General features: G+C 50.6%; 1 protein-coding gene across 1 annotated transcript; it reads right to left on the bottom strand.

Annotated features, from left to right (window-relative positions):
* Positions 1-625: 625 nt before the first annotated feature.
* LOC125446656 (chronophin-like) lies at positions 626-12,037 on the bottom strand. The gene is made up of 2 exons (XM_048520393.2): positions 11,360-12,037; positions 626-1,208 (listed from the first exon to the last, which is right to left on the bottom strand). The coding sequence occupies exons 1-2, from the start codon at positions 12,009-12,011 to the stop codon at positions 874-876; spliced, it is 987 nt and encodes a 328-aa protein (XP_048376350.1). The 5' UTR covers positions 12,012-12,037; the 3' UTR covers positions 626-873.
* Positions 12,038-12,262: the final 225 nt, after the last annotated feature.

Below are 12,262 nucleotides of genomic sequence, written 5' to 3' on the forward strand. Positions count from 1 at the left end.
AATGTCCCACTAGTCAAAGAAATAACTCATCTCAGAAATAATTCCATATATCTACCTTTGTGTTAATCAATGAAAACATTTAAATCTGTAATTGGAATGTGACTGCAGAAAAGAATTACGACTTCCATCCATTTTTGTTCGTGGACTTGATTCCTAACTTTGTTGCGAGCAGATATGGGTCTAACCTTTGGGCTATGCTCTCCACCTACACCATCACATCTCTAGAGAATTACCTGTGACACAGTCTTTGTTGATCAAAACAAAAGGATCAAATCGCAAACCACATGTGGGGGCCAAGGTAGGATTCGCTGGTCTTGAACAGGAGCTCACCAGCATGGTGTGCCACAGCTGGTTTGACTTTCGCCCCATTTCCCTTTCTCCTGAAAATCAGCATCTTGCAATTGCTGTAAGCAACAGCCGATACCTTTGCAGAGGCATCCAGGAGGGAACTGTAGAACAGAGGCGTTGCAAGGCAGCTGAGGGCATGGGCATCAATTTTGGAGCGGTTTAAAAAAAAGAGAGAGGTTGCCCAAGAGGCAGGATCTGGAGTGCAGATAACCTGGAGCGTTGCAGGGCTGGAAACCCCTTTCTCATAAATAAAGATGGGCTTCTCTGTATCACCATGTCAAAGAACTACACTTTTATTAAATCACTCATTGATTAGTACAAAACATCAAGAAGAATAAACCCTTGATTCTAGTCAGCATCTCCTCTTGGTCATCAGTTAGTTGGCCAAAGCTGGTCTTTGTGGTTCACCTCAAGGAACCTGCACAGGCTCTGAAAGCCCCCGAGAAAAGCAGCTCCAGTACCAAGCAAGGGCTAGACTATAGAGCCAGGTAATGGTCACCAGCACCAGAGTGCTCTCCTCTGCAGTCAGCCACTCAGCAGGGGAAGGAAATCGGCGACACTGTCCACGTAGAAGTCCGGCACCATCTTCTTGTGCTGCGGAAGCTCGCTGGCCATCTTGGCATGGACATCCTGCAGGCTGGAGACGCCGGTCAGAGCCAGCACTGTCCACATCCCGCAGTTGGCGCCAAACAGGATGTCTGTCTCCAGGCGGTCGCCCACCATCAGAGCCCGGGAGGGATCGACGGCACCTTCCCCTCCTTCGCTGGCGATGCAGTCAAACATAAAGCGGCCGGGCTTTCCGACAACCGCGGCCTTGCGGCCAGAAGCCACCTCCAGGGCTGCTGTGAGGCTGCCAGTGCCTGGGAGGAGAAAGAGGAGGAGACGGAAGGGGGAATGATTCGATTCAACTCGATTTCCAGTGACCCGACACACCCCCTCCCCGGCTCATTACCACCCCACACTGTAGGATAGAATCCTAAGGTGCAGGGAGGCACGGTGTCACAGTGGTTAGCACTGCAGCCTCACAGCGCCAGGGACTGGGTTCAATTCCACCCTCGGGCAGCCGTCTGTGTGGAGTTTGCACATTCCCCCTGTGTCTGCGTGGGTCTACCCCAGGTGCTCGGGTTTCCTCCCACAGCCCAAAGATGTGCAAGTTAGGGTGGGTTGGCCATGCTAAAGTTGCCTGTAGTGCTCAGGACTGTGCAGATTAGGTGGGTTATAGGGGGAGCGGTCTGGGTGGGATGCTCAGAGGGTCGGTGTGGACTTGTTGGGCTGAAGGGCCCGTTTCCACACCGTAGGGATTCTACAAAAACTAAAAGATAGTGGTCATTTGGCCGATTGAGTCTGCATCAACCCTTTGAACGGCTTTCCACCCAAAACTCAAATTCCTCCAACCAGCCCCCAACCCAATCCCTGTAGCACCACATCAACCATGGATAACATGCTTTTTTCTTTCAAGTATTCTGTTCATTTCCACAGACAAGAATCTAAACAGAGCAAAGGCATGCAAGAGACAATAGGTCTACAGAGATGTAATATTAACGACCGCACCAGTCTGACACACAAAAAGCAGCAAGCAAAGTACGGGAGACCCCACCCAGGGAGAAAACATTTGAAGTAAGCTTTCAGCTCAAACTTTTTTCACATTGGTCGAGGTCCCAGAGACCACAAGTGGAGGTGTGCACACTTTCAATCTGGTATTAATTAAAAACAATATAAATAAGGTACTGGAGAATTTGCAGCAACAAAAACCGTTAACATATGTTACCAAAACAGAGTTTATAACTCAGGCTGAACAGTTTGGGACTCACCCTGAAAAAGAAATAGTGGGCTGATAAGTGCAGTTTGAGATCAGGGGAAGTAAGGTATTGTTAGTTGTGGGTGGAGCATGAAAAAGTCACCTATAAGCACAAAAGGGAAAGCAAAAGAAACAACTTGAGTTAATGTGTGGGGCTCCCTACCATGTGAAACAGTTCACTGACTTGACACAGCATCAGCCCTATTAATCCAAAGTTGCTTTCCAAATGAGCAACTTCACTTTCATTCTCCTCAGAGCCCTGCCACAGCTCCTTTTCAGATCACGGGCCACTCTCCCGTGAAAACAGAGAGCGAGTTTGCCTCCACCAGGCAAAGACACAGTTCACTTCAGACCTACGTTGAGGGAAGTGGCGAGGGGGTGCATTTTAGGGGAAGCTAGATAACAAAAAGGATTTGCTGACGGGGTTCAGTGAAAAACGGATGGAAGAAGCATCAAATTGCTGAGTTGACCGGACTGTTGCTGCATAATTCCCCGGGAATGCTGGCCCAAGGCTCGCTTTCAGATGGATCTTCTAGACCTCTGGGTGCACACTACCCTTGTAAGATGTCAACATTTTCACATCAGCATTCTGCTTGATTGGCTTGTTTAAGCAGCTTTGTGGTGGGTTTAACAAAGAAAAAGGAGGCGAAAAATGATCAAACCAACAACGTCTCAAGCCATTGGGATCTACCTTAGCAATATATTAAAACCTATCGGGACAATGATTTTCCCCACTTATCCTCCCAAAAACCAAGAGTAGTGCAAGAGGGCTGCTCTCTCATTAGGGAGAGACAACCAGCAGCGAGTTTAACCTGAGGGTCAACATGCTTTTCAGACAAGGTTGAGGAGAATGTGGACGTTCAAGGTAACATCAGCTACTATGCGAATCGAATCCATGCAGTTGGCATCACTGCAATGCAAACCAGCCAACTGAGCTAACCCAATCGCCCATCACCCCCTTCCCAAACATCAACTGCTAACTGAGAGCCTCATCCACCAACACATCCCAGCTCTCATTTCCGACTCAGAAGACTGTGGGCTCAAAAGCCATAATATCGGGACCAATGCTCTCGGTACTGGCTCAGAGGCTGCTCTGTTGGAGGTAATGCCTGTCAGATATCAAACCCGGCTTCAGCTGACACAAATGATCCCCATGCTATTTCAGAAAGGAGTGGTGGGAAGTGGATTTGTCCCCGTGAACTGGAAATAAAAGGGCCAGAGGGAAAGTTTGTTTCCACAAACTGAACGAGAAACAACGTTAGTACAGCAGTCTTACACAACACCACATTCCAGGTCAATGGATTCCAAGTCTAACTGAACTGCGATTACTGAGGAAATGTAGGAAGTGTAGCGGCCAGTTTAGGTACAACAAGCACCCCACAACCAGCAAGGTGGCAATTACCAGCTCATCTCTTTATGCCAGCTGACCTGCCAGGCTTTTCTTCAAGGTACTGCAACGGGAACCTCCACATGGGGGGAGACAGCAAGACACAGTTTAACATTTCTGTTGAAGGCCAGCAGTCCCAGCAGTACAGCCTTCCCTCCCTCCCCACTTCAGTCAGTATCATGTTGGCAATTTCAGCCTGGATCGGGTGCTGAAGTTGCTGGAACAGGAGTTACCTACACAATTTCCCGAACCAAACCCAGGCAGAACCCACTACCACCGATGGCCCGAGGACCGCTGCGGTCATATGAAGCTGGAAATCCAGAGGCATTCAAAGTGGTGGTCCTAAAACGCCGGATTGGCAAGGTCAATATTTAGGAAGAGTTGAAAACATGAATAGGAAATTAAGATAACTGCAGCCAATGAGTGCAACACAAAATTACAAATAGGCAAACATGGGATCGGTATCTTACTGAGGAAGAAATCACTTCCTCACAGCATACCACCAAGAGGTCCTTGCTCAATCAGCTGACAGAACTTTATTACATATTACAAAGCTGCACTGGGAGTGAATGAAGTGCCTACAATTTGCTGTGTTTTTGATGAAGCAGAGAACAAGAGCCAACTGCATTGAAGAGTAATGAGTCCATTTCTCCTCAACAGCAGACTTAGCAAAGTCCTACCCTGCCAATGTCGACAGCTGCGAAGGTAACCTAAGGGGGGAAACTAACCTTCTATAGCAGGAACCTGCAGTATTTCAGCCATCAGCAGTAACAACACTGGCAGTGGCTATGTTTCTGGATTATTGGCCGCGATTTGTCCCTTTCATGAGCACTGGTGTTGCACCGATTTTTCTGCTTCAGGTTAATTGGCCCAAATCTCTTGGTGCAGTGTAGCCCAAGTTAATTCACAGGAGTTGCAGCCAGCAGAAAATTAGGCTCCACCAGGCCCAATGTACCTTGTCAGTGAGTGGCCTCCCTCAGTTCCATCACTGCCCCCGACTGGAGCTTCTGCCTTCCGCAGCCCGGGCTGCAAACTCTGGAATTTCATTTCTACCCACCCCCTCACTCGTCCTAAGTTCTCACGCTTTTTCTTAAAAAGAAAAATTGACATTTTATGGGACGGGAGTGGCACTGCCAAGGCAGGCATGTGGCCTATCACCATCATAAAAGTGCATCTCACTGGGCCATTTCGGGAGGGGGGGGTAGCTCAAATCATCCACCTTAGCGGGGGGGTCAGGAGTCAAGTATAGGCTAGTTGGGATAACGATCTCCTTCTTGAAAGGACGCTAATCAACCAGATGAGTTGTTTGCAAGAATCCGTCTTCCGATTTAAGTTTTGTTAATTGAAACTAAAATCCACCACCACCCGTGCCCCCAGCCTGGACATTATCACGTCGCTGTGGTACAGCATCACATTTTTGTTTGAGAACACTCACGGAACACACCTCAGACATTTCACTCAAGTTAAAGGAGTTGTTTAAACACAGGTTGGGGCTCAGTCAGGAGGTCAGAGGTAAAACAGCAATGCGCAGCATTGTACAAATTGGCCACAGCAACACTTCCCTCACACAGAGCACAAAACCGGACATGACCTTTACACAGACAATGTAAACAGTGCTTAGCTCTAAACTGATTTAAAGTTTAAAGAAAGATAGAAAGGATGGGAAAATAAACCATGCAAGCTAAAGAGGGTGATGGCCATCTCAAATGGAAGGAGGCTTAAAGCAGCTGGCATCTTGGACAATGGTCTCTCAGATATGGCTCTGTGGTAGCTCTCTCTGTTAAACTGGAGGCTGGTGGCTTCAATTTTCTTTCCTGACACTAAACGGTACTGCAGGAGTGCTCCAACAACACAGACGCCTCTCTCTCAAATGAGCTATTAAACCAAGGCTCTATCTGCCTTCACAAGCAGACAGACAAGCTCGCATTTTATATTAAAAGAAAGTGCTATAAGCACTCAGCTTGCCCCACAGCATCCGTGAAGAGAGAAAGAGTTAATGTTTAGACCATTACGACAACTGTTCCGTTTCATAGCAGAGTCGTACTGGATTCAAAACATTAAGTCAACTTCTCTCTCCATAGATGCGGCCAGTCCTGCAGAGGATTACCACCCTTTGGTTTTATTTCAGATTTCCAGCATCTACAGTGGAGTGATTTTGCAAGAACCTCACAGCACTATTGTCCTGACTGCTGTACTTCCTATTACGCAGTACAGCATGCTCATAAAAAAACATTAGTTCAGGAAAGCTTTGTGACATGAAGGGCCATCCCATTATTAACAGCTTTCTGTACCACTCCACCCTCCAACCTTTTCAATTTCACTTTGCCCTCAGTCACGAAGCACGTGCAAACCCATCAAAGGAGGCACGTCCCCATCCCTGAAAGTTACTGCCCAATGAGTTTTTCATGACAATGTGCTAGCCTCATGGACACCAATACCAAAATTCAATTCCAGATTGACTCGTTAAACTTAAATTCCCCAGGGTAGTGGTGGGATTTGAACACTCATATCAGGAGCATTGGTCTGCGCCTCTTGTCATAACCAACGCATTCCTGTCACCTCATTGACAAACAGAAGTAAAATCCATGACACCAACAGCAAACAACAAATAAAAGTATCGCGTGCCAAAAATGACACTCATAGGACCTTCCAGGACGTCAGGGTGCTCCAAAGCACGATAGAGATTACGAAGAAATCTTTTTGAAGTGGAGTCACCTACAGTCGTGGAGATGTACAGCACGGAAACAGACCCTTCGGTCCAACTCGTCCATGCTGGCCAGATATTCCATATTAACTTAGTCATACTTGCCAGCAGTTGGCCCATGTCCCTCTAAACCCTTCCTATTCATATACCCATTCACATGCTAAATCGTACCAACCTCTACTATTCCTCGTGGCAACTCATTCCACACATGCACTACCCTCCGTGTGAAAAAGTTGCCCCCAAGGTCCTTTTTAAATCTTTCCCCTCTCACCTTAAACCTATGCCCCTCTAGTATTGGACACCCCCTCCCCCCACCCTTGGGAAAAGACCTGACTATTCACTCTATTCGTGCCTCTGGTGATCTTATAAACCTTTATCAGGTCACTCCTCCGCCTCCAACACTCCAATGAAAACAGCCCCAGCCCATTCAAACTCTCCCATCAGCTCGAACGTTCCAACCCTGGCAACATCCTTGTTAATCTTTTCTGCACTCTTTCATATTTCACAACATCCTTCCTACAGCAGAAAGGCCAGAACCGAGTGCAGTATTCCAAAAAGGTGGCCCTACCAATGTTTTGCACAGCCACATGACCTCCCGACTCCTATACTCATTGCACTGACCAATAAAGGCAAGAATATCAAACACCTTCTTCACCACCCTGTCTACTTGTCACAGCTTTCAAGGAATGACGAACCTGTGCTCCAAGGTCTCTTTGTTCAGCAACACTCCCCAGGACTGTACACCATTAGATGTATAAGAGCAGCCCAGATCTGCCTTTCCAAAATGCAGCACCTCTCGTTTATCTAAATTAAACTCACTTACCTTGCCCTTCAACCCAACAGGAACATGCTGTCACTTGTAATCTCCTTTTTGAAGGCTTCCCACTTTCCAGGCGACCCTTCACCTGCAAATATCTACCCCAAACCAACTTTTGAAACTTCTTGCCTAATACCATCAAAACTGGCCTTCCTCCAACTTGACCTGTAACTTTTAAGATCAGGTCTGTCCTTTTCCAAAACTACTTTAAAACTGATTTAAAACTTGTAACACAGGAAGCAAGCAACGCCCATAAGCAACCAGATAACCTTCAACACAAGAACGGGAGTAGGTGACTAAGCATGGTTAATTTAGTTTAATCACAGAGTATCAGCTACCTTCATATTATTTCCCAGCACTTTTGTAGCATGCCTTGATGTCATTGGTCTCCAGAAACCTACATATTTCTCTGTTTGTTCAAGACAACGATTCATCTTCCACAGTCCTCTGGGGTAGAGAATTCCAAAGATTCATCACCGTCTTCCTCATTTCAGCCCTAAATGGCCTGCCTCTTATTTTGAGACAACCTCCGGGTCTACACTCTCCTGCCAGGAAACATATCCGAACTAAACCCATCCTGCAAGATTCTGCTGTTTTTAAAAACACTCAGGACGACAAACTCAATTTTCCTTGATCCCTATTGATAGGGGAATCACGTCAGCCTCAGGATTAGCCTGAGGAACATCTGATGCAATTCCTTAAAGTACATTCCTGATTAGATAAGGTGGTCAAAAACTGGATACAATACTTCAGATGCAATCTCTATTACAACAGCAAGACACCTCTGCATACTGTAGACACCTTTACGTATCACAGTGCAAACAAAGGCCATTTGGCCCATCAAGTCTGCACCAACCCTCAAAAACATGCAACTCAGACCTAGCTCTGCATTTGCAAGTGGTAACCCACCTAACCTACACATCTGGGGTAGTTTAGCACGGCCAATCTACATAACCTGCACAACTTTTGACTGTGGGGAAGAAAACTACAGCACCTGGCAGAAACCCATGTAGACACAGGGAGAATATGCAAACTCCACCCAAGGCTGGAATCAATCCCACGTCCCTGGCATTGAGAACAGTGCTAACCACTGAGCTAACTTGTACTTAAATCCCTTTCAATATAGGCCAACAGACCATTTGCCTTCCTAACTGCTTCCTGAGCCTAACTTCAAATACAGAAATTTCTGGAGAAACACAGCAGGTCAGTCAGCCATCTGTGGAAGAAGCAAAGATAACATTTGAAATTCATAGGCCGTTCTTTAGAACTGGCAGCTATCTCTGCTTTTCCTCCACAGATGCTGCCAGACCTGTTGAGTTTCTCCAGTTCTTTGTTTCATTTTACATTTAAAATCAAATGACTCATGAACAATGATGGCCAGGTCCCTTTGGACAACCACACTTCCCAATCTCCCTGCATTTAAGAAATATTCTGCATTTTTGTTCTTCTACCAAAGTGGATAACTTCACACATTCACATTATATTTCATTTGACATTTTCTAGCCCACTCACTTAACCTGTCCAAATCCCTGTGAACTAAAATTAGTTTTAGTCATACTGATCAAGGACAGGTCATAGAGGTATACCACACAGAAACAGACCCTTCAGTCCAACTAGTCCATGCTAAGTATAATCCCAAACTAAACTAAACTAAACTAGACACATCTACCTGCTCCTGGCTCATATCCCTCCAAATCTTTCTTATTCACGCACTTACCCAAAGTGTCATTTAAATATTGTAATTGTACCCACATTCACCACTTCCTCAGGAAGTTCATTCCATGCACAAACCACTTGGGAAGAAATTTGCGAATGTCTTCTCATCACAAAAACGTGCCCCCTACTTTTGAAATTCCCCCATCCTTGGGAAAAAAACAAGTACCATTAACCCTATCCATATGCATTATTAATTCATAAACTTCTAGAAGGTCCCCTCTCAATCTCCTAGGCTCCAGTGAAAATATTTGATGGGACACCAGAAATGACTCCTTTGCCCTTGTAAATTGCACCAAGGTATTTCAAACGCACCTAAGTGGTCCAAGTGTCTTGTTTTAACATCTCAACTAAAGGATTGCACCATCTCAGTGTCACGCTAGAAATGTCAGCCTACATTATGTCCAGCAAACTCTATTTTAACCAGTACTGTCAATAAAGTCAAAAATTATACATCAGATACAGGAACTTTACTCAATTATCATAATCTCCAAGTAGTCAGTGAGAATGCTCTGTACCTTAAATAATAACGCTACTTATTTAAGTGATATACGCTGTAAATAAAGCATAATAGTCACGTGTACACCCTACATTATATTTTATTACACAGGGCCTGTTTTTAGTTTGATCGTGTGGGCCTCTTGATCAATCATAATATTTGACCACCTGGCATACTCCTGGTCCCTAAAAAGTTGCTGCTGCCTGGTCTCTGGAGTGAGACTGAACCAAAACCTTCAGGCTCGGGACAAGAAAGCTACAGCAGACAGGCAGCAGTCGCATCAAAAGTGAGGATGAGCCTGACTTCCACTCGAAAAGGAAAGAAATCACATTCATTCAGCATCCTTGGCACAGGAAAGCAGGCAGAGGCTTTAGTAGTAGTATGATGAGACATTTGACACTGAGCCAGACAAGGTGAGCTGGCACTTGGTTGAAGCAGCAGGGTTTTAGGCCTGTCCCAAAAAGGAGTGAACAAACCCAAAAAAAAGGCATTCCACAGCCAAAACGGCTAGGCAGGAAATGGCACAGTTACCAACAGATAAAGAAATGAGGGATTTAGAACAGATGGAAGGTTGCAGGAGCTTACAGAGAAAGGAACGAGAGAAAAATTGAAGCAGGCACAGGAACAATAAGGACTTCAAGGGCCACGAACCTGACAACATCGCACTGCAACTGGACTGAGAGGGGGGGTGGGGGTGAAGTTGAGCCAGGGGAGGGTGTGCGCGCGACGGTCATGGAACGATTGTGAAGGGTTCGGGTGGGGCTGGGGGAGACAGAGGACGACGGTCGGGGGGGGGAAAGAGAGGAGGGTCGGGGGGGGGAAAGAGAGGAGGGTCGGGGGGGGGAAAGAGAGGAGGGTCGGGGGGGGGAAAGAGAGGAGGGTCGGGGGGGGGAAAGAGAGGAGGGTCGGGGGGGGGAAAGAGAGGAGGGTCGGGGGGGGGAAAGAGAGGAGGGTCGGGGGGGGGAAAGAGAGGAGGGTCGGGGGGGGGAAAGAGAGGAGGGTCGGGGGGGGGAAAGAGAGGAGGGTCGGGGGGGGGAAAGAGAGGAGGGTCGGGGGGGGGAAGAGAGGAGGGTCGGGGGGGGGAAAGAGAGGAGGGTCGGGGGGGGGAAGAGAGGAGGGTCGGGGGGGGGAAAGAGAGGAGGGTCGGGGGGGGGAAAGAGAGGAGGGTCGGGGGGGGGAAAGAGAGGAGGGTCGGGGGGGGGAAAGAGAGGAGGGTCGGGGGGGGAAAGAGAGGAGGGTCGGGGGGGGAAAGAGAGGAGGGTCGGGGGGGGGAAAGAGAGGAGGGTCGGGGGGGGGAAAGAGAGGAGGGTCGGGGGGGGGAAGAGAGGAGGGTCGGGGGGGGGAAAGAGAGGAGGGTCGGGGGGGGGAAAGAGAGGAGGGTCGGGGGGGGGAAAGAGAGGAGGGTCGGGGGGGGGAAAGAGAGGAGGGTCGGGGGGGGGAAAGAGAGGAGGGTCGGGGGGGGGAAAGAGAGGAGGGTCGGGGGGGGGAAAGAGAGGAGGGTCGGGGGGGGGAAAGAGAGGAGGGTCGGGGGGGGGAAAGAGAGGAGGGTCGGGGGGGGGAAAGAGAGGAGGGTCGGGGGGGGGAAAGAGAGGAGGGTCGGGGGGGGGAAAGAGAGGAGGGTCGGGGGGGGGAAAGAGAGGAGGGTCGGGGGGGGGAAAGAGAGGAGGGTCGGGGGGGGGGAAAGAGAGGAGGGTCGGGGGGGGGAAAGAGAGGAGGGTCGGGGGGGGGAAAGAGAGGAGGGTCGGGGGGGGGGGGAGAAAGAGAGGAGGGTCGGGGGGGGGGGAGAAAGAGAGGAGGGTCGGGGGGGGGGGAGAAAGAGAGGAGGGTCGGGGGGGGGGGAGAAAGAGAGGAGGGTCGGGGGGGGGGAGAAAGAGAGGAGGGTCGGGGGGGGGGAGAAAGAGAGGAGGGTCGGGGGGGGGGGAGAAAGAGAGGAGGGTCGGGGGGGGGAGAAAGAGAGGAGGGTCGGGGGGGGGGAAAGAGAGGAGGGTCGGGGGGGGGGGGAGAAGGGTTACATCAGCTGTTAATGAGCGGGGTCGGTGTTTCCAAGTCAACATTTCGCCCGAAGACCTGCCCCGGCCCGCGGCGGCTCTCACCTGGGACCACCCTCCCTCCTTCCCGGGGGTGCCAGGGGTCGGGGTCGGTGGCCACGAAGAGGCAGCGAGGGTCCCGCAAGAAGCCGCACGCCCGGGACAGCCGGCCGAAGCTGAACCCCTCGTCGTAGCCGACGAGGACGGCCCTGACCCCGGTGGAAGACGCGGCGACCTCCTCCTCCTCCTCCTGCTCGCCTCCTCCCAGAGCCCGCAGGCCGACCGCCGCTACCTCGGAGCGCAGCCCGGGGCTACCCAGCACGTAGACGGCCGGGGCCGGGGCCGGGTCCGGGTTCGGGGCCGGGGAGGGGGCCAGGGCCTGCCGCAGGTACAGGGCCGAGCAGCGGGCCGTGTTGAGGAGCTGCCGGGTCCGCACCGGTAGGCCCAGGCGCCGGCACTTGTCGAGCAGGCCCCCGGCCGTGCAGCTGCCATTGTTGCTCAGCAGGTAGACCCGCTTGCCCAGCGCCTGCAGCCGGCCCAGCAGCTCGGCCGCGCCGCTCAGCACCCCGTCCCGGCCTCTCCACAGCACCCCGTCGCAGTCCAGCACGAAGCTGTCCACGGCGCCCAGCAGCAGCTCCCGGGCCCCGCTCTCGCAGCCGAGCCGCCGGCAGCAGCTCCGCGCCGGAGCCAACCCGGCCCGACCGGCCACCGCCGCCATGTTGGGAAGGGCAACGGGGCGTGGACACCCTCCGATTGACAGCCCCGGCGCAGCCAATCGCCACGGCGGCAGCGCCGCGAGCCCCGCCTTCCGCCCACCACCGACCAGTCACGGACAGTCTCTTCGGCAAAGCCTGGTGCTGATTGGATGTTCCTCCGCGGAGGGCGGCTGGATCCGTGCATCCAATCACAATCGACGACGTGACGTTTACCGCGGCGGCCGGGGCAGAGGCGGAACACTAAGTTTGATCG

Source organism: Stegostoma tigrinum, chromosome 34 (assembly GCF_030684315.1).
Source record: "Stegostoma tigrinum isolate sSteTig4 chromosome 34, sSteTig4.hap1, whole genome shotgun sequence".
Taxonomy (NCBI): domain Eukaryota; kingdom Metazoa; phylum Chordata; class Chondrichthyes; order Orectolobiformes; family Stegostomatidae; genus Stegostoma; species Stegostoma tigrinum.

What these genes read in the sequence shown, in the direction of transcription:
- LOC125446656 (XM_048520393.2), bottom strand. Translation starts at nt 12,011, where the DNA reads ATGGCGGCGGTGGCCGGTCGGGCCGGGTTGGCTCCGGCGCGGAGCTGC. An exon ending in AGGAGGGAGGGTGGTCCCAG is followed by an intron (nt 1,209 to 11,359) that starts GTGAGAGCCGCC and finishes TTCTCCTCCCAG; the next exon opens with GCACTGGCAGCCTCACAGCA.